At 48.6% G+C, this 25,544-nt stretch overlaps 1 protein-coding gene across 2 annotated transcripts in view; it reads right to left on the reverse strand.

Annotated features, from left to right (window-relative positions):
* Positions 1-363: 363 nt before the first annotated feature.
* NTF3 (neurotrophin 3) overlaps positions 364-25,544 on the reverse strand; it is a 70,290-nt gene continuing 45,109 nt past the window's right edge. Inside the window, exons 1-2 of one of the 2 annotated variants that reach the window (XM_066253122.1) lie at positions 3,802-3,900; positions 364-1,431 (exon numbers count right to left, since the gene is read on the reverse strand). In XM_066253122.1, coding sequence (XP_066109219.1) covers positions 637-1,431; positions 3,802-3,828 — 822 coding nt within the window. In that variant the 5' untranslated portion in view covers positions 3,829-3,900 and the 3' untranslated portion in view covers positions 364-636. Of the gene's footprint in view, positions 1,432-3,801; positions 3,901-25,544 lie in introns of those variants that run through there. The other variant, XM_066253123.1, reaches the window with a different exon arrangement.

The following is a 25,544-nucleotide window of genomic DNA, read 5'->3' on the forward strand; positions in this document are numbered from 1 at the left end:
AAGAAATCCAACCCTTTTAAACAACCCCAAACAACAAATGTGCTGAAAAGAAACTTTCAAAACTAAAATTGCCAGGTTTGCTGTTACTGTTCTGGGACCACACCACTGGGGTAAATCATAATTCCGGTTGGCAAAGCTGATGCTAGGGAAAGTAGAGCGAGTTCTTGACAGTGAACTTGCTGCCAGAATTAAGTGTTGGGGCTCAAAGCCACCGGGTTATCATTTTCAATGGAGGTGATAACAGCCCTTTTAATTAATTAATCAAACATGAAGTATACCAGGAGGGGGATATTACTGCGTCTATACAGAACTCTGACATCATCTGATTTTAACAAGTTTACTAAAATGACAGTCATGGCCTTGACAATACTGGATGCAAAATACTGGTGCACATAGACTTTACAGAGCGGCTCCTGGGAGCTGGGTCACAAAATAAGCTTTAACAGATGGGAGAGGTCTGAGGGAAGGCAAGCACACTGATTTTATTGAGAAAAAAAAGCTTATATACTGGAGGGTCGCTGAAGTTTAATAAATAAAGGTCAACTTATAATATATAAAAACAATATAAACATTTATATGCTACATGCATATCATATAATTTAAAGTAATAATTTATATATGTGGAGAGATGCCAATTCATGTTCTTCCGATTTTTCTCGACAAGGCACACACACAGGAGGTGTCTATCCGTATCCATCGCCAGCCTACAAGTTTATTGTTTTCTGACGTCAGTGCTCGGACATAGGTTTGGGACGTTTTGCACTGTGAGTTCCAGTGTTTATCGTCAATCCCCCTGCAACCATTTTTGACAGGCCGGGCTTCTTTACATCTCGTCTCATAAAAATATTGTTTGACGGGGGAGTTGCCGGTTTTGATCTCCCCCAGCACTGTGACCTGGTGTCCCCGAATGTCGATGGCCGATGACTTGTCGGTCACCCACAGACTCTCGCTGTCACACACGGAGTACTCCCCTCGGTGACTCTTGTGCTCCGCATGCCTCTTCCGCCGCGATGTTCTGTTTGCCACCACGGGGTTGCCCACGTAATCCTCCATGAGATACAAGGGAGGGGGCTCCAAGGGGGTGCTGTCACTCAGCAGTACCCGGGGCGAGTTGTGGCGTCTCTGTTGCCGCAGCAGTTCAGTGTCCATTGCAATCATCGGCTGAAACTCCGACTTGGCGGACTCGCCCTGCTCCGGCTCCCGGGGGACCTCCGCTTTGGGCAGGGTGCTCTGGTAGTTTTCCTTAACGTCCACCATCTGCTTGGAAAGCTTGTTTTTCAAAATATCTGCCTGGATCAGCTTAATAATCAGGGAATTTAGCGAGTCTTCTGGCAAACTCCTTTGATCCATGTTGTTACCTTGGATGCCACGGAGATAAGCGAGAAATATCACATAAAACAAGATGGACATCACCTTGTTCACCTGTAAGATCTGAAAAAAGGAAACACAGGTGTTAATAGTAGGCTGTGGTAGCTGAGTCCATGCCATTCTGGGGCCAGCTGCTTGAGGCCGAGTGTCCCTGTGCGGGTTAAGAGAGACCGGGTTGTCACCATTCTCGCTGAGCCAACAAAACTCCGTGATGTCCAGAGACAGAGCTCGGCTATCTCTGCCCCACCACTGGGAACTGCTGCCTTCACACCAGTCCTCTGAATCTCTAAAGCACCATTCCCGCCTAGACTTCCAAGCGCCTTCAGCTCAAGTCTTCCTCCTAGCACTGTGGCTGTGTGGAGGGGAAAGATGGCATGTGTGTGTGTGTGTGTGTGTGTGCGCGTGTGTGTGCGCGTGTGCATGCGTGCGTACATGTGCACATTTAATATAAGCATGAGGGAGGGGGAAAAGTATATTTTTTAAACAAAATAAACCAAAAACATTAGTGGAGGGAATTACAGTTTAAAGGGGTTAGGTCTCTTCCTAGGACCCAGGTCACAAGGACAGAGGCAGGACTGCAGACCTTCAGCTGCCGCAGCCATGGCCCCTGCATCTGATGTCTACTCTCTCTGCTTTCTGTTGGGTGTGAATGATGTCCCAACACTTCTTTAAACAGCACTTTGAGCCTGAAAGGACCACAACCCACTGCACCTTGGCAAATGACGAAGAAGATGAATCTGAAAATTATAAATGTGTATTTACCATCTTTTATTGCCAGCAGCAGCCTTGCAAATGGCTCAAGAAACAGAGTGCTACTGACCTCCAGCTGCAGCTCCTGGGGTCTCTCAAAGGCATACCTGGAAGCTGGGGGGACGGGTTGCTTCTACATAGTGACATCAGAGATGGGCTCCTCCCTGGCGGAGCCACACCTGCTGGAGCTCTTCTCCCATCCTTGTCAATGAACATGTGGGCCATTGCCCACTCTGCGAGAGGGCCTGAGTTTCAGGTTACTCTGCTAAGTTCTCTAGGAACCATGCTTCCCCAGGATACCTAACTGCTGCCCAGAGACTATCGTCACAAGACGGAAGCAGAAGATGGACAGGCTGCAACAATCAACAAGCCGGACTTGCCTTGCATAGCAAGATGCCTTGCTGATTAATTTTTCTTGTTTGGCTTATTAAAGTTTTCTTCACAAAATGTTTCCTTTACTGGTTAAATTTCTTTCTCTCTTTTTTTTTCCTTTCCCAAGTGAGAGAAGGGGAGATAGAGAGACAGATTCCTGCATGAACCCCAACCAGGGCCTACCTGGCAACCCCCATCGGGGGCCATGCTCTGCCCATCTGGGGCCATGCTTGTAACCAAGCTGCTTTTAGCACCTGAGGCGGAGGCTCCATAGAGCCATCCTCAGCACCTCAGCCAAGGCACTCAAACCAATCAAGCCATGGCTGCTGGAGGGGAAGAGAGAGAGAGGAGAAAGAGGGGGGAGGAGGGCTAGAGAAGCAGATGGTCACTTCTCCTGTGTGCCCTGACCAGGAATCGAACCCAGGACATCCACATGCCAGGCCAATACTCTACCAGCCAGGGACAGTGCTGAATTTTTAATTCTGTTATCTCCTGTATAAATGGCATTTTAACCCATCAACTCGCTCATTCTGTTGCCAGAGTATAATCTCAACATGGGGTTTCCACTGCGTCTGTGGAATTAGTAGCTGATCTCAAGATACTTTTCTCACTGCCTCTCTCTCTCTCTCTCTCTCTCTCTCACTAGAGCAAAGCCCAGATTTTTCAAAGCTTGGCCCTGGAGGGAGACTATTGGGGTGGCTACTTGTGTAATCCCGACCTGTACCTTGTGATTCGCCTGCCCACCTGGATGTATCCATTCTTTTTCTTTTTTTCTTTTTCTTTTTCCCCCAGAAATAGAGAGAGAGGGATAGATAAGGACAGATAGGCAGGAACAGAGAGAGATGAGAAGCATCTATCATCAGTTTTTTGTTGCGACACCTTAGTTGTTCATTGATTGCTTTCTCATATGTGCCTTGATTGTGGGCCTTCAGCAGACCAAGTAACCCCTTGCTCAAGCCAGCGACCTTGGGTCCAAGCTAGTGAGCTTTGCTCAAACCAGATGAGCCCACGCTCAAGCTGGCAACCTCGGGGTTTCGAACCTGGGTCATCCGCATCCCAGTCTGACGCTCTATCCACTGCGCCACCGCCTGGTCAGGCTGGAGGTATCTATTCTTTAATTACCATAGCTACTACCTAGCTGGCCCCCAGGGGTACACTGTTTCCTCTTCAAAGCTGTGTTTAAACATGGAAAATAAAAACCCTTCCCTTGGTTCACCTTTGGTATTTTCAGGAAGACTTGACTAAATCCATAGGTGGGGGAACAGAAGGGAGACAAAGGTGGCATGAGAAAGAGAAAGCCGTCCTGCTTACCCAGTACCTGTGTCTGAGCCTGCCCATGCTAACTGGTTCCCAGGGCTCACAGACGCAGTCTCTTTTCCCATCTTGTCTGAGGAGCTGCTCTCATGTCCCCAAAGGTCAGCAATGTTGCAGGCACTTTGCTCCAATTTCCGCCTCCTGGCTCCTGGCCTGTCTCTCTGATAAGAGGACAATCTCTCTTCCATGGGAACCGCTTTCTGGACAACTGACGCTCTCAAGGTCAAAGCTAAGCAAAGGATTCTAGCTTTGCTTCCCAACCTTAGAGTTTGCCTTAGGAATTGTACTATGCTAGGAAACTGTTCTCACAGGATAACTCATCTCCCTCTCACCCTGCATGTAAGTGACATTTCTTTCAGTTTTTCAGGACCAACAAAATGAAACTTGAAAAACACAGGACGTATGGCAACCTCCCCACTCCCAAACAGAATACAACTGCAATTAAATAATTTGAGACCAAATGTCTACCCCCCCAAAATTATTACCCCCACCCCAAACCCAGCCATTATAAACTCTGAATACATGGACTAGCAGCTCATAAGGAAAGAGATCAAGTATGGTTAGTGGGGAGGAGGTCCCGGGTAGAATAAGAGTCAGTACCAGGGTGAGCTGACAGGACAGATGATGGCTGATGCTGACGGACGCAGCTTGTATCTTAATGGCTGGTGGCCTCCATTCAGAACCAACAGGTATTAGAAAGAAAAGCATTTAATCCAACTCCATTTTATAAATGAGGAAACCCTAAACCACAGTGTCAAGAAGAGGAGAGACACAGGGATCAAGATGGGGGTGCTCTGCACTCCAGACTCAATCTCCCTTTTTTTTTTCATCACATTACGATTGGGCTCACACCTCCTATGTCCTGGCTCCATTTACTATTCAAAAGGCACTTGAATACGCTCTACGACTCAAGTGGACGTGCTCTTCCCTTCGCCTTGCACACACTCATCACCTCTCCTGTTGAATTGTTACTCGTTCTTCATTGCCAGGTTCCAAAACTAACCTATGAGGCCCCCCAGCGGCCGCAACCGCCACTTCCGCATTTCCTGCAGCGAGTTTCCTGAACGGCGATGGCGGCAGGTGTGTGTCCCTCACAGCCCTCCATGGCGTACTCACTAGGCTGTCTCCTCTCCGAGGCCAGGAGCCGCTTCCTTCCTGTTTGTGTCTGTGTCTCCGCGCGGGGTCCGCACCACCGCGCACCACAGTGCATGCAGGGTGGAGGTGGAGATCTGAGCGTGGTGAGCCCGAGTCCGAAGCGAGGACTGCAGAGCCTCACGCAAGAATTACTTAGAGGCAGGGAGGCTGCAGGGGGTGGGACCACATTTGAGCCAACTTGTGGAGTCTCCAGGCATGTGTTCCACTGTCCCGTGCACTTCCCTTACAAAACATATATTCAGGGATAAAATTCCTAAGGATTTCAAGATGGCAACCATAGAGCATTAAACCCTGAGCTCAATGGAGTCCCCGTACGGGAGCTAAGATGTTCCGTCTCAGTAAAATTGTTTGAAGGTAAGAAGGGAAATCCAGTTTTCGCTGGTAGGAATGGGCAGAGCCCGTGGAGGACTGCAGAGCAGGGTGTCACGTTCAGAGCGGTGACAGGAGCTAGGACTTTGGCTGGAATCTGGCAGAGAGAGCTTGGGGTCGTGGGAAATGAGAAGGCCCCGGAGACTGCCTGCTTTTTCCCTCCAGGCAGCAGAGACCAAGGCTGGAGGGAACTCAGTGGAGAAGCAGGAAAGGACAGGGTTGTCAGAAGAAATAGGTCATCACGGACACTGCTATGAATTGCCAAAGCATGGCAAGCATAAAGAGCCAACTGACTTTCAATTGATTTTATTCTTGTTTTAAAATTCTTTCCAGACAATACAAACTGCTGGTACCCTGGTGAACTTGCCTACCATCCCACCTCCGTGCACACTGCCTGTGGGAGCCCCAAGGCATTTGGTGGGTTCGAACACAGGTCTCCTGACTCATTTAGACAGCCCTACCCCCTTCTAGAGTCCCAACACACAGACTCAGCACAGAGAAATCAGGCTGCCACCAGTGGGGGTGGGGTGGGACACATGAAAAAAGTTAATAGTATACAAAGCTGCTCAATGTCTCTGAGACTAGGTCCTGCCATTTCTGGATCTGCACTGTTTATTACCATCAAGCCCCAAACAGTGCCATGATGCTTTGCAGTCAGCTGTGGGAGGGGGAGTGGGAATGGGAGTAATCAGCTGCAGACCAGTCAGTGGTCCTGAGCTATTTGCAAGGCTGCATCAAAACCCAGCAGGCTTCTGCTTGGACACTGCTTGGTAAGTTGCTTTCAGCATTTTCCATAAAGAGCAAGTCCGTGAATACTGGTAAGGGAACTCACCAAAACACAGTGGGGAAACCGGAAATGACCCTAGGTCATCTCCTCAGCGTTACTAATAAGAAAAGTGAGGCCCGGCGTGGTGCTGAATAGAGTATCTAAGGTCAGACTGCTAAATAGCAGCAGAGAGTGACAGGTGGCACTCAGTTCTTTGATTCAACAAAAACCATGTGGCTTGTGCCTAGCGAGGCTGTTGTGAGGAGTAAATAATGAAACCTGCACGGATGCACTTAGCACAGTATTTGGCACAGGGTGACACACTGGAAGTATTGGTTGAACATAAACCCGAATCACCTGTGGCAGCAGAGATGTTAGCTGCCTGCCCTCCATGCACTCAGACGAAGTCCCAGAGGACTGGTGCCCTGCAGAGGGGCTGGGGAGAGAAAAGGCAGTGCCAGTACAATCTGGGAAAGGCACACCAGTGGAGTTTTGGATTTAGGGAGACTTCTGCACTCCTTCTCTGGTGTTCACCGTGGTTTGTAAACAAAGAACCTCCTGTCACCACTGTCGGCATCTCTCCTCTCTGATGATGAAGCCGTGTCTTTTTCATCTGCACGCGCCTGATGCCCAGCACAGGGCTGGTCTCATTTACTGAATGAGCACCTACTACGATCAAGATCTACCCAAGACACTGCTACTGGGCTGCGATCTGTGTGGACTTCTGCCAAGTCTGGTTTGGAAGCTAATCAACTCTGCCTTCTTTTCCCAAAGAAAATACAGGCCCTGGCTCTGAAGTAGGCCATGGTCCCTAGGCTCTTCTTGGCTATAATTGGAAAAAGACCTGTTAAAGACCTCAGTAAAACCCCCTTCCTACACTCTCCCCAGTGCCTGTTTCCCCTGCTAGGAGCTTTCCGAGATCCTGACCAACTTGCACATGCTGCTTCCCTCGCATAGAAATGCTTTCCCACATATGGTGTTTTCTCAGTCCCCGGAGCAACATTCCTGCAAGGTTTCACCATCCCTCCAAATACTCAAAAGAGAGCAATTTCTGATTCGTCCTTTTTGGCTCAGTTTACAATACACACAGAAGGGTTTTGGGTGTTCGAGAGGCAGCTGAGATGGAAAGGGAAGCTGTGGTGAAGAGCGGCACAGGCTCTGAGCCGTCGCAGGAACCAGGTGCGCCCTGACCACATCCAAAGAGCTGAAGGCTGTCTCCGCTAAGTTCCAATCTCCCCTGACGCGTGGTGGCGCAGTGGATAAAGTGTCGACCTGGAAATGCTGAGGTCACCAGTTCAAAACCCTGGGCTTGCCTGGTCAAGGCACATATGGGAGTTGATGCTTCCAGCTCCTTCCCCTGTCTCTCTCTCCTCTCTCTCTCTCTCTCTCTCTCTCTCTCTCTCTCTCTCTCATCTCTCTCTCCTCTCTAAAATGAATAAAAAAAAAAAAAAAAAAGTTCCAATCTCCCTCTCCCAACTCTCTCTGGCTCCTCCTAACTGTATACAAAAGACCTCACTTATTGCTTCGGTATGGAGTCGATTTTTAGCCTGGTCAGAGCGAGAGCACTGAGAACAAAAATGCTATGTGCCAGGTACTAACATACATTCAATCTCCAATCCTGATAACAACCCCTCTGAGGTAGGTTACTTACATTCCCCATCTCAGATGGGGAAACTGAGGCATACATTGGTTTAATAACTAGCTAATAAGCAGCAGAGCCATGGTCTGATCATAGTCTGGCTCTGGAGTCGATGCTCTTAACAATTATCCTGTAACTGTCTCTCTGTCTGTCCCTGCTCTCAAACATTCCAGAGAGTTTATATCCAGAGGAAGCTCAAGTTCCCAGCGTGGAGCCAGGACAGCTGCCACCAGCATGTTGAGCGTCTCCCCAGGAAGCCTCAGCTCTAAGCAGAGTTTCCAGGGATTTGAGGCCACCACTCCGGCCCTCTCCTCCCCATATTCCTGATAAAAAAACATTCCCCATGAAATCAATGAAGAAAATGCAGTTACTCCTGCCCCTCCTGGGCCTGACGCTCCCCAAGGTCAGTCCTCTGCAGGTCACCCATCTCTGCAGAGGCCATGTGTTGCGAGCATTGCCTGTACCCTCTCAAGCTCTGGGTCTGGCGCCCATGCTGGAAATCAGGGTGACTTACAAAGGAGACAGAAAGACTCCCACTTTCCTCAGGAAGGAGCCATGAGATCAGATGGGGAAGCACTCTTACATTTGCCATGTTTTTAATAGGCAAATTCAAGAGATTTCATGACTTCTGGTACAGCCACATCCTCTAGAGGCAAAAGTATCCTCTGGCTGGGGTGAGCAAGGACACCGGCCAGCTGTATCCAGAAGGGCCTAATTCTATGGAGAATTTCTGCAGCTACGACATGGTCTCTGACTCATGCTAAAGGCTCAGAAGACCACATCCTGCCAGATAACCCTAACATCTCGTCCAGGGAATGGGAAGGAAGAGAGGCGGGAAAACGACGGATTTAAAGTGGAATGACGAAAAGGAAAGGAATGCGGTGGAAATATTAAACTAAGGCCATATAAAAGATCGGCTAAGCGTGTTCCCCGTGTCTTAACTGCAAAATTAATTCAAGTTGGCTTTGTTCTGAACCCAGGTCCTGAGGCCTAAAGATGAGTGGGGCCACGTGAAGACGTTCTGACCCATGACAAGGCAGGGAGCTGGGAGAGACGGATCCTGGTGGAGCCTCCGCTGGGGATGGGTCTGGTTTTGGTTAATCTCTTTATTAATGATCCGAAGCAGGAAGAGAGGAAAAAGTGGCAGATTAATTAAAATGCACAGATGACGCTCAAAGGGAAGGTGCTACAAACGACAGCGAGGACAGACCAATTATTCCCCAGCACCCGTGGGGGCTGGCAGCCTGGAAATAGCATGAGATTCCAACTGGAAACACGCAGGGTAACTCACTGGGGGCCGGATAAATCCAAAACCAACAAGGGAGGGAAAGGCTTGTAAAAGGGAAAAAAGGAAGGAGTGACTTGGAATTGTTACATGGAGTAAATGAGACATGAACTCACACGAGTAGGGCTGTGTGGGTTTCCTCTGCCACTCGACGTTCTTTTCTAAAACCGGCCTCCTTCCCTCTCAGCACACCTTGGGAAGGGTGGCACCTATCTTAGGAAGCACCAAAAAACAAAACGAACAAAACAAAAAACACAATACACTGAGCTTTAGAGAAGGCACAAAATGAAGCGAAGACCAGAGAGCAAGTCAACAACAGCCACCAGAAGATGCAACGAGCATGCTCTCAGTTCCCCAAACCAAGTTGTGCTGGGTGATCTAGAGGAGGAAGAGCCCACCCTCTCTGTGCTGTTTTTTGGTGAGACCTCATATGAAAACCCTCGACCCCTGGACAGGTCTGCAACTACATAGGGTCCAGACAGGACGGAGCAGCGGCAAGGAGATGGATTCCTAGCCCGTTCTTCGTAAACCCCTCGTTCCGCATGGTTCCTCTGCTAAAACTTATTTAACTTAGCGCTCTGAAACTGACATGGCTTAAGAGCTGAAGGAGGACAAGGTCTCTGGACTTCACGAGATGCTGGCTTCCCAGGGGCTATGCAGTGATTCCCTGATCAGGATACAGTCCACAGGAAAAGCGTATTCCAGAAAGAAGCAAAACAAAACAGAGAACCTCAGAAGGCTCACTTCCCTCAGAAAGGAATTTCCAAATTGGTCCCTTTTAGAGGCCAGAAAATGAGAAACAGAGACCTCTGAATGGACAAGGACTTTATATTCAAAAAGCAAGCGCAAGGCCCTGAGATGGAAGTTGAAAGCTGTGAGTTTGCTTTGCACAGCTGTTGGGGAGGAATTTTACATTGTTCAAAGCATACCCTCCTCTGGCCCCGAGGCAGCGAGAGAGGGAAGGTATGGCACATGTCACAACAATGTGCACCAGCAGCTCCCACAGGAAGGTAGTGCAGTTGTTCCTCAGGCTGAGGAACCCTCTGGCGTGGTCCCATCTTGGCAAAGAGATCTGAAAGGAGCCTGGTACGCCGACACAAGCCCCAGGAAACCCAGATTTACTTTATTTTTTCCATACTACAAACTTTTATGTCATGGCCGGGGGTGGACAAGGAAGGATCTGCAGAGAGAATTGGTGTCAATCCAGCTACTAAAGCCATAAGGGCATTTCCTTAGTAAATTTAGATTTCTTTGTTCTGAACGCTAATACTCATCCACCACTTTGCATAAAGGTATGTGTGCATGGGCTTGTGTGCCCACGTGCGTGCACACGCACACACCATGTGCACATGCACACAGTGTAGCTCCCCAAGATGTGGATGGGTTACAGCTAGACTACTCCCAAATTATCGTATCATTTAATATTATGAGACATTTCAATGTTGGTTTCATTTCCTGAATTGTTGTTTTCCAGGTGTGAAAATACACAGGGGAAGGTTGCTTCAGTTACACAGACAGCCTAGGGTACACCTAGTGTGAAACACTTAGCATCAGGGAATAACTGCTCCACATCAACCTTTTTGTTTTTAATTTATGCCTCAAGTTTGAGTTAATGTGTGAATCTTACGCATTACCTGCCAAGTGCCAGCTAGCTATATGTTAATATTACTACAAGAAAGGGGCTGTTGAGAGTTGGCCTTTAAAAATTATAAAAAATAATGATAGCAATGCTGCTGCTGCTGCTGATGATGATGATGATGACGACGAAGGATCATTCTTGTCTACCTAGCCAAGAACGAGTCTCAACATGGCAGACTAAAGAGGCTGGCTCCAACTTGAGAACTGGAAGCTAAGGGAAATCCTGACTTCCCTTCACACTCTGGATGCCTCTTCCAAACCAAGACCACAGCTGGCTTGGCAACACCCAAACCTTTGACTGTGCATCAGTGAGAGCAGCAATAGCAAGACCAGATCGACCCAAACCATAATGGTTTGGAGCCATGGGGACTTGGCTGTGGTAAGTGTGGTCAGACGGCAGCCTTTCTCCTCAGTCTTGCCGATCAGGCCTCTGTCTCCCCCTCACACCTCCTCCTGGCCCCACGGTCTGCTTCCTTTCAGGAGGATGAGGGATTGGCGAACAGTCTGTGGCTGTCTTTGGTCGGAATTTCCTCTCCAGGAAACTACCATCTCTGACGAGTTGGAAAGCCAGGCTTCCTTCCACCCTGCTGTCATCTCCCCTCTCTGCTCACCCAGGCCGCCGTTGTTCACCTGAACACCTGACAGACTGGGAAGCTGAGACGAGAGAGGCAGCTTTGTGGTGGCTCCCCGAGCCTTTCCTTGCCTGCTTACAAAGCGATGCTGGGATGGGCAGACGGGAAGAAAATCCATCTTTCACCCAAACTACAGTGTGTGGTAGGCACTTCATAAATGTTATGATTCCACTCCCAAACAGTCTACTGACTCTCATTCTGGGCAGCTGGGCGAGACTAAAAACCAACTTAAAGCTTGTCCTCTGAAAGCGATTTTGGCACCAACACCATGAACCCAAAGCTGTCTTTAATCACAGGCACAGTCATAATAATCGCGGGTAATCATAGCTAGCGTTTACTGAGCCGCGCCATATGCCAGGGACTTTGCAGGACACTACACATGGATTACCCAATTAATCCTCACAGATACGATTATTATCCCCACTTTGCAGCTGAGGAAACTGAGGCTCAAAGAGATTAAGTCATTTTGTCCGAGAGCACACATCAATTCAGAGGCAGAGCCAGGAAGCAAACCCCTGTGTGCCCAACCGCACAGAACTTACTTTTAACCGATACCTCCTGACTCATTCCAGGGAGTCCAAGGTACCTGCCGTTCGCTTGCAGTGAACTAGGCAGCAAGCATCATGCTATATATTAATGGTTCTTTCCTTTTATAGAGAAAGAACCTACCCAAGACAGGCTCTTTAACAGGCAGAGGACATTTCACCATCTGAGGCTGGCATCACCCATTCATAGCAGCTGAAAAGCACATTTCTGCAACATGGAGCTAATGGGGTCATTTATCTATGCTTTGGTTTTCCCAAATAGAAACTACTCCTTTCCTAATTCCTCATTTGATTTTACAGAAGACCAATAACCCAGGGATCCTTTGTGGAAAATGCTGGAATTTTGAAGGTGAGGTGGATTTCTGAGTCTTTGGTTGGCATCGGCTAGGGTATATTTGCGGGGTGACAAGGAGAAATAACGTGGACTCTTGCCACACTTCTTGCTCTGATTTATGGATAAAAACCAACTCTGCTACTAACTAGCTTTGTGGTTCTGTGGGAGAACCAGGGATGGCCTTGGGGTCTCTGTCCCTAAAAGAGCTTCTCCACGGGTGTGCTGCTGGTATTTGGGAAGAACAGTTCTTCATTGCTCAGTTTTGCCTTTCCCACACATGAAGCCCTGGCCCACACCTGCTAAATAACAAATTGTGTCCCCCAGTCATGGTGACAACTTCAAACAAGCACTTGTACTTTTTCAAATGCCATCTGGGGTGGCCTTATCCCTCCTGGTTAAGAATTACCTAAGATAATGCTGGTGGACTAAAGCAGTTGTTCTTAGCCATTAGTGGATCATTGACCCTTTTTAAATTGAAATAAAAGCTAAAAAACTTTTCCCTAAAAAAAAATACATGTGCCCATAAAGGAAAAAAATTGCAGAGTAATTTCAAGGCAGTTTAGACTCCCTATAGCTTAACGCAGAGATTCAGATTCTAGATGAAGAATTCTTGATCTAGAGAGTTTCAAAGGTTCTTTCTGGCCACAATGCCCTAAGCTTCTATTACTCTCTGCCAACCCTGAGTCATTTCTTCACTAGAACACATGATCCTGAATACTGGTCTCATTTTCTGGTTCTCCTCGTTTCTGTGTCCCTTTGAAGCAAAGGAACCAAGCAGTGGCATCCTAACCTACTAGGATTCTCACATAATAGGAACTTTATGATGCAAAAACCACCTGAAAATAGAACAATAAATTAGTGGAAGAACCAGAACTAGAACCCAGCTTTGCAGAGGACCAGCCCTGGGCTGCTCAGCTGGAACCAACACTGGGCAGTATATTTAAGAACACAGGATGGAAATCTGCCTCTAAAGCTCATCAGAGCTTTCTCAGAGAGGGAGAGGGATCCCATGTGAGCCTGACCAGTGTGGTATGTTTAACATTATACTGTTACAAGGCTGGCACCCTGGCAGCCTTACTCAGCCCAAGAGGTAGCTCATGGAGGCAGCGTCCTTCCCTTCTTCCTCTTATAAATATTTGTACAGAATCAATGCCATCACCTAGTGACATCCACATTCCTCAAGGGCTTGGGGACTTTGAGTTTTCCTTTCCATCTCTCATCCTGCCACCACTCTGGATAACTTCACCTCCAACCGGATGGCTTTTCCATCGTTTTGGTCTCCCATTCTGCAGCATCCTCGAGACCCATGCTTTCCATTATCTCTGAAACTCCACTGTTTCTGCAGACCCAGCTGCTGCTATTATGCTTCTAGGGGTGAGGAGCACTGAGTGTGGTTACACACACTCTCAGGAGGAGGCACTGGAGGTCACAGGGCTGCAGAGAAGGCAAGGGCACTGGTCTTGAAAGATACTCTTGGGAGCTTGTGAAAAGGAACCTCAGCAAAGACAGAGGCAAACACGGATAATTCATCGCTCTACAATAGGGTCTGGCTGAGAAATGCACTGAGGCCAGATACTCTATACAGGCACATTGCTAATTCAAATCACAACTGCAGATTTTTTATTCTCTTCCCATCTAGAGGTGGCATTCATGTGCCCTCCCCTCGTGTAGGGGTGACCTGTGGCTGTTCTGACAACAGTATCATAAAAATAACCAGGTTGGGCCACAAGCAGTCATGCAGCTTATTCCTGTTCTTGGAGTCCTGAGCCACCCGGAGATTCATGGGACAGTCCCAAGGCCACCATGCTGAAGAGGCTCTCTCCACGGTCTTCCAGCCAGCCCTGCAAACACGCCAGTCTTGTGAGCAAAGCTGGCCTGGATGACCTGGACCAGCCCATCAGCCCCTGAACACCACTGGGTTACCTTTGTCAGTGTCACACGGCACAAAAGAACCCCCCAATCCAGCTTGACCCAAACCCTTAACCCACACAAAATGACAGATGATAAAAATGGTTGTTGCTTTTACACCACTGAGTTTTGGGGTGATTTGTTACACAGCAAAAAGTCAGCAAACACCACACCTGGAGAAACTATGGAGAATCAGCAGGAGTGTCATCTTCTAGTGACATGTCACTCACTGTGCTTAAAAGGGTCTGGGTCAGTTGCTGGATGATGGGTGGAAAGGAGATCTCCAGGTAAGTTCTGTGCACTGCTAATGACATGGGGCTGGCGCCCGGAGGCACCGGAATGTCACCTGAAAGTGTGCTCCAGCACTGCCCCCCAGTGCATCTGACAGCACAGTGGCAGCGCAGAGGGGTGAAGCCATCTTCCACTCAGGGTGTCTGTGAGTGCATGTGTGTGTGAGAGAGGGAGAAGGACAGACAGAGAGAGAGTGAGAATGAGGAGAAAGAAGGAGGGGGGTAAGGAGAAGGAGAGAGACAGGCAGACAAGGCTGTTGTAAATAAGGGGGTTTGGCGGAGTCAAGGCCCCTGGCTTTTTTACCTGTCCAGGGGCAAACGGAGGTAGCAAGAGAGCATGCCCCTTCCAAGCTTCTACCACTGTAGCTCCAGAGGGTGCCTGTACTTAGCTTCATGTCAGGAACAGCTCTACCTTGTCACTATCCCACAGGGAGCTAAACTCTGCCATCAGCTTACACCCCTCCCCTCGCCCCAGGGATACGAATGACCAGTGCCACAGGCGTGGCAGGCAGGCACAGACCGGCCCTGTGAGAAAACAGGGAGGCAAGAGCACTTGGTTTCCAAAAGAGCTCCCTGGCAGTGATACAGAGGCCACAAAACACGCCACGGTTGTCCAGGTTGTTTGTACCTCGTCCCGAGGGTGGCTGGGGAGATGCCCAGAGCACTGCCGTCAGAGGTGGGGAGAGGAGGAACTCAACCAATATGCATGCTGCTGGGAACAGGCCAGACCGTGTGTGCATGAATGCGTATGTCTTTGTGTGTGTCCCTGAGTGTGCGTGCGTCTGTGCTGTACGTCGGGAGAGGGATGCTGGAAAGGGGAGAAAACCCAAGGGTTAGACTAGGCGCCCCCTCAGCTTTCCCACGCAGTTACTGTGAGGCCTTGGACAAACCGATTTCTCCCTCCTCCCAAGCACCAGTTTGCTCTTCTATAAAGTGAGGGAGTCAGGGTCAGTCATCCTGAGATCACTCATTCCAGGGCTAGCTGTCCGTCTACCCACAGGAAGTCTAAGCTTGGCTCTGGGCTTGAGGCTCTCTCTCCGGTCCCTCTGGATACAGAGAAGTAGCAGATGGCTCTGGAGGTCCTATCCCGCCCCCCTCCACACCCACCCACCCACACCCCGACAGCTCTGCTAATTTACAGAGTAAGGCACATGGCTCCAGCGGCCTTCTCGGGTCCCTGTGACTTGGAAACATGTAAGGACAGGCAGAGGAGAAGCCCAGGAGATAGAAAGAGAAACTCTGGGTCAAGTTTGCATTTCTCATTATTTCTCCAACCCTTCTCAAATTCCTTTTGTTTAGAAACCTCCTTGAGTTTCTGAAGCCTCCCCCCTCCCCCATCCCACCCTGAAAAACTCGAGGAGCTCCTCCAGCCTGTAACCCTTCTGGATAACACGTTCCATATGGTGGTCACTCTGCACGAAACGTTTGCACTCACTTTTCTGGTCACCTCTTCGCACTGCCTCTCTCTAGAGCAGCCTCCCAAGCCCCTCTCAGACCCTCTATTCAGGAAGCATGAGTTTGGTTCATGCTGGAGCACCCTGTGCCCTTCCCCCACCCCAGGTCACTTCCCCTTCGGGATTCCCGCAGGACTGCCTCCCGAGTGCCCAGAGCGCTTGCCTTTGCTCCGGCCCACCCGCCGCCAAGACAGCTGTGGGAGACCCTCCCTCCTTTAAGCACTGGGGCTAATTGAGCAGAGCTCTGACGGAGCTGGCCACATTGCTTGCTTAGCGTGTGCTTTTATAGCAGGGCAACACAGCGTGCTATTGTCTCCCTTCCCCACCCCAGTTCCCCCTCCTCCCGTGGCTACCCACCACGGTAAATAAAGGCTGCAGAGATTTTTCAAACCTAACTTCCAATGTTCCTTTCGAGGATGCAAACAGACCTTCCAGCACTCCTCGCCTGCCTCCGACCCCATGCACCTCTCCTAGGAGCCCTGCCCTCTCTGATACATCTTTTGGCTACTGAACTTGACTCTTGAAAAAAAAAAATTGCAATGCACAGCCTCACACCAGTTTTCATGGGTTTCTGCAGCTCTGGAGGAGTTGAGTTGGGTGGTCTGAAGATGACCTCAAATTGATCGAGCGAGCCTGAGAACTGCGTGCAGCTCTTCTTCCTCAAAAGCGTCATTGTACACATAAAGGCAGCAGGTCACTGTGGGTGCTCTGAAGAGCCAGCAGAGGCCATCTTGAAACAGGAAGTGAGGCAATCTTTTAACCTAACAAGCACAGGCAGGAGCAAGTGGGGAAAGCATGAGACCCCAGGGGCAAGACTGAGGGCTCAAGGCTTTGCAAAAGAGACACACGGGTCTCAGGCAGACAAACACATCTAGGAGCATGGCAGAACCATCACCTCTTACAGGAAGGAAGGGTGAAACACCAACTACATGCCAAGGATTGCAATTTAAAACTCAATCTCACTGTCTCTAAGCTTTAATGGTGGAGATAGAATCAGGAAAATTATAAACAGAAGGTATTGCTATGTATTTTTAAAGTCAAGTGAAAGGCAGGGAGGCATAGACAGACTCCTGCATACATCCCCACCAGGATCCACCCGGCAACTCGTCTAGGACTGAGCTATTTTGCGCTTGAGGCGAGGCCATGGAGCCAACTTGCTCATTTGAGCCATGGCTGCAGGAAGGAATAAGAAGGGGGTGAGGGGGTGGGATGTGTGGAGAAGCAGGTGATCGCTTCTCTTGTTGCCCTGACTGGGAATTGAACCTGTGACCTTCACACACCGGGCTGAGGCTCTACCACTAAGCCAACCAGCCAGGGCTAGTATTGCTATTTTTTTTATTCATTTTTTTTTAGAGAGGAGAGGGAGAGACAGAGAGAGAGAGAGAGAGAGAGAGAGAGAAGGGGGGAGGAGCTGGAAGCATCAACTCCCATATGTACCTTGACCAGGCAAGCCCAGGGTTTCGAACCGGCGACCTCAGCATTCCAGGTCGACGCTTTATCCACTGTGCCACCACAGGTCAGGCAGTATTGCTATTTTAAAGCTGAAAAATTCGGGGTATAACATAGGGGGGATGATGACCTCAAAGTTGTCATAGTTTGTGGTAAAAGTAAAACTAGGATACTGCTTCCTGATTCCAGATCCTACACTCTTCAGAAAAGGTAATCCTCTATTATCAAAGTCCCAAACAGTTCAGAGTCCAGACCACATGCTTGTGGTCATTCAAGAAGTAGAGAGCCTTCATGTATCTGTGAACTTTGGGAGAGTCCCCACAGTACAGTAGGCAGACGGCACTTTTCTCTAGGCTTACCATCTCTTTAGTGCATGAGTTTATACAAAATGAATTGTCTCCAAAGCTGGGCCCCCTCCACGGCAAGAGCACCCCATCTAAAGAGATAAATAAGGCCTATCAGTGGCCCAAGTTCTGCACCTACTTTGTTCTAAGCCACTCCTACTCCTGTCCTCACTCCCATCGTGGCTCCATTTAGTCTAAAGATTTATTGTATTCTGGAGAACAAGCAGCAGTGAAGTCAAAGTGTGTGTTAAAAACAATCTTCCTCAACAATACCTGTATTAACAAAGTGACAACAATAGCGAAGGAAAATATGTTTGATGACATGTTTGGACGATGCATGGAGGCTAATGAGACAATTAAATTAATGAAATTGGGGGGATCTGACTTCAGGAGCTCCAATTATGCTTGACGGGCTTGGCAAGGGGTCCTGTAATTTGTTGCTAATGAAGTGATTAACACAGAGAATAAGTGGGAGCCCAGGAATGTGCAAGAATGTGTCCTGACATTGTGCTGGGCACACAGTAGGGGGGCCAACAAGGACCTGATGATTTGAAGTGGAAAAAGGTTGGAGACCTTATAACAGGCAGTCATTTTTGGCCGACAGATGAGCTCTTCTGCCACTGGATAGTTTGCAAAGCATTTATTTTAGGGAGCTCTATATTGGTTATTAGAATGAATGCTGTAGTGAGTTTCCAGGCATGCAGTCTAAATGACCAAATTGACTGGATTTTATAGAGGGTCCTTCCAGACCTGAGGCTCTGTGATTCAGTGTTGATGCTGTGAAGCTATGAAGATAAAACACTCCACCACAGGTAGGTGGATGGTGCCACAGAGGCCCATGGGAGCAGAGTGACTTCTGCCCCAATGTCGGTGAGTCACATGGCTGAGGGGAGGAGGTCACCACTGACTGTGGTCAAACTAAAGGGCCTGGAAATACACTGGTGTTGGTTTTGAATGTGGAACAAAACCATTTGATCTTATACCATGATACATTTCAATCTTCCTTGACGAGGTTAGTCGTATAGTTGCCTAATACCATCCTGACAGAATTTATGAAGCACAGACTTAGCCAAGAAAAGGAAGAAGTAATGGTCTCAGTTTGTATACCACTTATGTTGTGGAAAGGGTGAGTGCAAACCAAATTTTTTGTGAATGGGGGGTTTGCAATAATGAATCTTACTACAAATTCCTATAGAAAGCAGTAAATAATAACTCCCCAATTTAAAAATTAGATATTGACTAGTGTTAATTTAAAGCAAAGGACATCTTTAAGCATAGAGCAGCTCTGCCGTGAATATATTATAATGTCCACAGTGAACTCAAATGCTTTGAGATGCAAGTCTTCACCAAGAGGGAATAAGATTAGCTTGATTAGCTCTTCAGCCATCTGGGTGCCCCGTTAACATGCACTGTTCCCTATGACTTATTCTTCAGGAGGCTAGAAATCTAGAGGAAGAAAAGAGGCAGGAGAATTTCTCTGCTGGAAGTTCCCATTTTTCCATTCCTACATCCTAAACAATATCACCCTAAGGTCCCATAATAAATGGCACTTTAGCCTTCTTCTTAAAAATCCCAATAAGGAAAGGAAGAGAAGGAAGAGGGGTCAAGCAGAAGTCATGTACTCTGTACTTAGTGATGGCTCAGGGGTAGTATCGGTAATGATGATAGGGAGCATCACTGAGCATCTCTGTGCCAAGAACGGTGCTAAGAACTCACAATCACATTCCAATTTATTTCAACCACATGCCTATAAGGCAGGTCCTACAGTTCACAATCCCTTATCTGAAACCCTGTATATTACTGTATATTACCTGATATCCTCAATGGGTCTGGGGCAGCATCCCATGATTAGATAAGTTCATATTTCCGCTGCAAAATTATATTCACTTAACTGAGATAAAGATTATGTCAATTCAGGTCATATCCTGTAGCCAAGCATCTGCTATCACCTTAAGAAATGACTCTGGGTTTTGAGCTTTTTAGGATTTGGAATTGTAAAGAAGAGACTGGAGAAATGTATTATTCTACTTCAAAAATAAAAAAAAAAAAAAAAACGAGCTCAACAGAAAGTAGTTTGCCTGAGATCACACCATGGCCACACTGTTGTGAAGATAAGTTGCCTATCTGGAATTCAAACCCAAGTGTGTCTGACACTAAAACCACACTGTCAAACACCAGGCTGTGTTGGTCACGTTCCCCGTCCTGGGGCCTGAGAAAAGAAAAACTCCCTACTGTGGCTTTTTGGGGAAGCCAAATTCAACCGTGACTGTATACACCCCTTTATATGATTAAAGAAGGTTTTCCTTGGCCCTGGCCAGTTGCTCAGTGGTAGAGTGTTGGCCTGGCTTGAAGATGTCCCGGGTTGGATTCCCAGTCAGGTTAGGAGAAGTGCTCATCTGCTTCTCCACCCCTCTCCTTTTCATTTCTTTCTCTCTTTTCTCCTCCTCTCCTGCAGCCATGGCTTGATTAGAGCAAGTTGGTCCCGGGCACTGAGAATGGCTTCATAGCCTCCGCCTCAGGTGCTAAAAAATGACTCCAGTTGCAACAGAGCAAGGGCCCCAGATGGGCAGAGCATCACCCCCTAGTGGGCTTGCCAAGTGGATCCCAGTCAGGGCACATGCAGGAGTCTGTCTCTGCCTCTCCTCCTCTTACTAAAAAAAAAAAAAAAAAAAAAGGTTTTTCTTAAATATGTTTTCATAGAGTGGTTCTTTTTCCTTATTATAAAAGTAATAAAAGCATATTAAAGAGCATTCTAAAAATACAAAAATATATAAAGGAACCTATCTTTGGGTGATGGGTTTGCAACATAATCAAATGTCAAAATAACCTGGAGATGTTTTCTCTGAACATATGTACCTTGATTTATCAATGTCATCCCATTAAAATTAATAATAATAAAAAAGAAAACAAAAAACAAACAAACAAAACCTATCAGCTCCCACAAGTATCATGATAGAATATTCGGGCTCAGTTTTTTTTTTAAACATGCAAAGTTTTTCTATGCATTACATAGTTGAGAGTGTTTAATATATATCATTCTGTGACTTTCTTCATCTTATCATCTAAGCATATTAAATATCTGAATCTCATCATAGTAAAATTCTCCATAAATACGATACGGATGGTTACATAATATTCCATCATAGGAATGTGACACAATTTAATGGATTACACTCACTTTGCAGGAAATTTAGTATCTCCAATTCTCCATTCTCATAAGCAATGCTGCAATAAAAGTCTTCATATTCACAGCTGACTATCAGTTTAAGTTATTCCCATGGTCCATCACTCCAGCCACTCTCTACCCTCTGGTCACCTCTGCCCTATATGTCCCCACTTCAGGTCAATTCAAATATCTGCCTCTGCGGGCGGACACCCAGGCTGCTGCGAGGGAAACACAAGCCCTGTATGGTGCCAGACAAATTTATGTCCTCGGGCTCAGCTGGGCCCTTGCGGTACAGCCACAGTTTGTTGTTTTCATGCTTTTATCCTCACGTCAGGTCTTTCTCCCATTACTCACAACAGTTCTTTCAGAACAGCACTTGTCTCCTGGTCTCTTAGAACCCAGAATACTTTCCCTCCTACTTCACAAAACAAAAAAATTAAAAAAAGAAAGAAAAGGAGTCCCCTAGGCAGGAACTCCTCACTCTCTAACACCCCCCTACAAATCTGTTTAAATGCATATACTGAAATGACCAGATACTGGATCACCCAAATCAGTCCCCATCTGACAGGAAAAGGGGGCATTATTAATCATCTGGTTGGGGTAAGGGCAGCATGGCAGTCTTCCCTGGGTCAACCATGTGCCCACGCTGGGTAAGCAGTAATTTTCTCTGAGTGGCTGAGTTGTCCTTGTCACACAACCCTCTCAACAGCATCTACACTGGCAGGCTGGCCCCACTCCCTTGCGTGTCCTCGGAAGCCTCATTCCACCAGGGCCCCTCCCAGGCATACCTTCCACCTGCCCCTCCCTACCGGTCTCCTCTCCTCAGTGTATAATGTCCGAATGTTGCCAACCTTAACAATAGAGAGGGGAATAGTCACCCTCCTTTAAGGACGACTCCCTGATCCCAGCCCAGCTTCATAGAAGAGCACCTGCACGCGTTATCTCCAGTTCCCCAGCCCCCTCGCAACAGGAGGCATCCTCTCCTCCCCTCAGCACAGCCAGCACCGGGTCCCCTTGTGACTCACTCCTCCTGACCGCCTGAGTCCCTCCTTGTCAAGTCCCCCCTTCTTTAACCTCCTGGATCTCCCTCCTTCCGCTGTGACACTGCTTACTCGTGGTTTTCACCCAGTTGCTACCTTTGCACTCTTTCAGTGTTGTTTTTCCAAACCCTACCTTTCTTTTCTCACCTGTGCTGATGATTGTGCAATCCCAAGTGCCCTGTGTGTGTGTGAGTGACTTCCACCTCTGCACCTCCAGCACTGACCTCAGTCCTAAACTCCAAGCCCATAGCATCTGCCTGCTGCACATCTCCACTTGAATACCCCAGGGGCATCTGAAAGGCGCGACCCCCAAGGCTGCGCGCACCATCTTCCCCCCAGCCCTGCTCCTCCTCCAGCCTCACGTGCTTGCTCAGGAAAGGGTGCCAGCATTCATCACAGATCATGCTTGAGTGACTCCCCCTGTTTCCCTGCCCCCCACAGAAAACTGATCTTTAATTCCAGCAGATTCTGCCTCCTTGTACTTCTCAAAATCCACCCCTCTTTCCCCCGTAGCCCATGTCCCCTCTCCTGCCCGAATTACTTCACGGGTTCTTGGACGGTTTCTGAGACCCCCACTTTTGCCCTTTCCCAGCCTACCCGTCATTTCTTCTCCACCTGCAAACAGAATGACCTTTCCTTTGAGAGAGAGCCACAACTGCTCAGCCTGGCACGAGACCCTTGTGGTCTGGTTCTCGGGCAGCTCGCTTACCGGTTCTCCTCTCACACTAGGCACACCAGCCACAGGGAGGGTCTTTAGGGCTGCAGACCCACCACGTGCTCTCCCACCTCTGCGGAGATTCCCAACACCCACTTCGCCAGGAGCATTCCGCACCGCTGCCCTTTCCCGGCCGATTCCCATCTGTCCATCTGAGAATGCTTGCACATCACCTCCCTGAAGATCTCCCCTTCGCACTTACCACCTCCTTTCCCTCCCATCCTTTACTCATCTGTCTCCCTAGACTGGAATCTCCCTCTGTATGTTTGATGTCCCCTGGCACTTACAATGGCACTTGGCTCATAGTCGGTACTTAATAAAAGGCTCCCAGAAACAATGTCACTGGATCAAAAGGATGAACCTTTTAAGAAGCGTGACCATTTGTGATTTTTTCCTGGTATAACCATAATGAGTTCTCCCTTTCATACTCATTCTTCTCCGAAGGCCCTTGAGATGACCACCTGCAGCCTTTAAAGAAACTTATTCACAGTCAACAGCAATAAAGTGGGTAGGTGATCAGCTGAGAGGGCCTGTGAGTGCTGGCCACACTCAGGAGGACTTTCTGGATGTGCAGGGTGACGACAGATGGCATGGGTGGTCTTGGACATAAATTTGTGTGTCAGTAAGTGCACAGGGAGGATCCAGATGCCAATGAGGAAAATAAAAATTTCAATTCAAGCAGCCCAGCCCACCACCCAGAAGCAGCACAGTTTTCTCTCTTTAGGAAGGAGAGTAAGGAGGAAGGCAGATCTCTGGCTCATAGAGAAGGACACCTGCACTAGGATAGGAAGGAACTTGCACAGAAATTGGATGCCCCTCTGCACCTGAGTCTCTATCACACCCACTTACTACTAGATCATAATGCCTCCAACAAGGCTTCCTGGCCCTACAGCTTTCGCACAGGCTCAGGATTAGACTGGGAATTCCTAGGGATAGAAGTGAATGAACAAGACCAGAGAACTTGCCAATAAAAGCAAGTGGCAACCTGCACCCAACAAGACTTGCGATGGTGAGGCTAGGGCTGGGTGGAAGTCTCCCTTAAATCACTACTGTGAAATCCAAGTCCAGGCTGGGGGAAGGTCCTGGGAGGCCCTCTTATCAGCTCAGCAGACTCACGGAGCTCTAGGTAACTCCTGGGTTTCATTGTCCCTGAGAGCAGGGTTCACGTATATTCATTTGTGCACCCCCTGTGACACAGTGCCTGGTACAACATGAGTGTACAATCATGTACAGGTAAAAAAGAATTTCCGCCCAGGAGATGTACAAGAATCTGGGAAGAGCTGGTCAGGCAAAAGGTAAAGAGAAGGCTTAACAAAAAAGAAGGTTCAGGGTCATGTCTTTAGCAAGACCATTTAGGGCAGTGGCCCCCAACCTTTTTTGGGCCACGGACCGGTTTAATGTCAGAAAATATTTTCACGGACCAACCTTTAGGGTGGGACCGATAAATGTATCACGTGACCAAGACAAGCATCAAGAATGAGTCTTAGACGGATGTAACAGAGGGAGTCTGGTCATTTAAAAAAAAATAAAACATCGTTCAGACTTAAATATAAATAAAACGGAAATAATGTAAGTTATTTATTCTTTCTCTGCGGACCGGTACCAAATGGCCCACGGACCAGTACTGCTCTGTGGCCCGGGGGTTGGGGACCACTGATTTAGGGGACAAGAGGCTATTTTTGAACAAAATAAGATAGGAACTCTGCTGGAACCTCCCAAGAATATATTTACCTTGCAAGTAAGCCTCAGAGAGAGGGCTGTCCTGGACGAAAGGAAAAGAAGTTTTGAGACATTTTTTTGTACTCGAGTTCACTGAATCACAGCCCTGGGGGTAAGTTAATTCTGAAATCTGAGGTTGCTGATTCTCGAGAACCCAAAGCAAAAGGCTAGCTCTGAGACCAACTCCTGGTCATGGTGGTCTCCTATCCTGCCACTTCCCACTGCCGTGGCTTTCTTCCTTAGCACCGTCCTCCCAGGAACCCTGGGCCTGGGCGGGAGGGGGGGGGGGAGACACGCAAATGGGGGTCAAGGCAGCTTTGAGAAACTGCCCGGCCCCACCCCTACTCCCACATCATTGAAAATCAGCACCTCCCTTCCCCAGCCCAGGCGGGTTCAAATTATAGCAATAAAAAAACTGACCAGAAAGTGGAACAGAGGCCAAATAAACACTAACAGGAAAAGGTGAGGTTAGTGGCAGTGGCGGGGTCCCAAACGTCATAACAATAATTCCTAATATATAAAGTGTTCTGTTGCTGTATGCTTTCAAATTGATCACTACTACAGTAGCTCCGTGAGATAGGAAGACCAATATTTACTTCATTTTAAATTTAAGAAAACTGAATCTTAAGAAGCTTAAATGATGTGTCCAGTGGCAAACAGCCAGTAAGTGACAGAGCTGGGGACAGCTCCCCCCTCCTCTGGCTCCCGTTCCTCCCCTCGACTCCTCATCCTGCTGCTCCCCCCTCCTCCGGCTCCCGTTCCTCCCCCTGACTCCTCACCCTGCTGCTCCCCCCTCCTCCGGCTCCCGTTCCTCCCCCTGACTCCTCACCTTGCTGCTCCCCCCTCCTCCGGCTCCCGTTCCTCCCCCTGACTCCTCACCCTGCTGCTCCCCCCTCCTCCGGCTCCCGTTTCTCCCCTGACTCCTCCCCCTGCTGCTCCCCCCTCCTCCGGCTCCCGTTCCTCCCCCTGACTCCTCACCCTGCTGCTCCCCCCTCCTCCGGCTCCCGTTCCTCCCCCTGACTCCTCACCCTGCTGCTCCCCCTTCCTCCTGCTCCCGTTCCTCCCCCTGACTCCTCACCCTGCTGCTCCCCCCTCCTCCGGCTCCCGTTCCTCCCCCCGACTCCTCACCCTGCTGCTCCCCCCTCCTCCGGCTCCCGTTCCTCCCCCTGACTCCTCCCCCTGCTGCTCCCCCCTCCTCCTGCTCCCGTTCCTCCCCCTGACTCCTCACCCTGCTGCTCCCCCCTCCTCCGGCTCCCGTTCCTCCCCCCGACTCCTCACCCTGCTGCTCCCCC

This window comes from Saccopteryx bilineata, chromosome 1 (genome assembly GCF_036850765.1).
Source record: "Saccopteryx bilineata isolate mSacBil1 chromosome 1, mSacBil1_pri_phased_curated, whole genome shotgun sequence".
In the NCBI taxonomy this organism is placed as follows: domain Eukaryota; kingdom Metazoa; phylum Chordata; class Mammalia; order Chiroptera; family Emballonuridae; genus Saccopteryx; species Saccopteryx bilineata.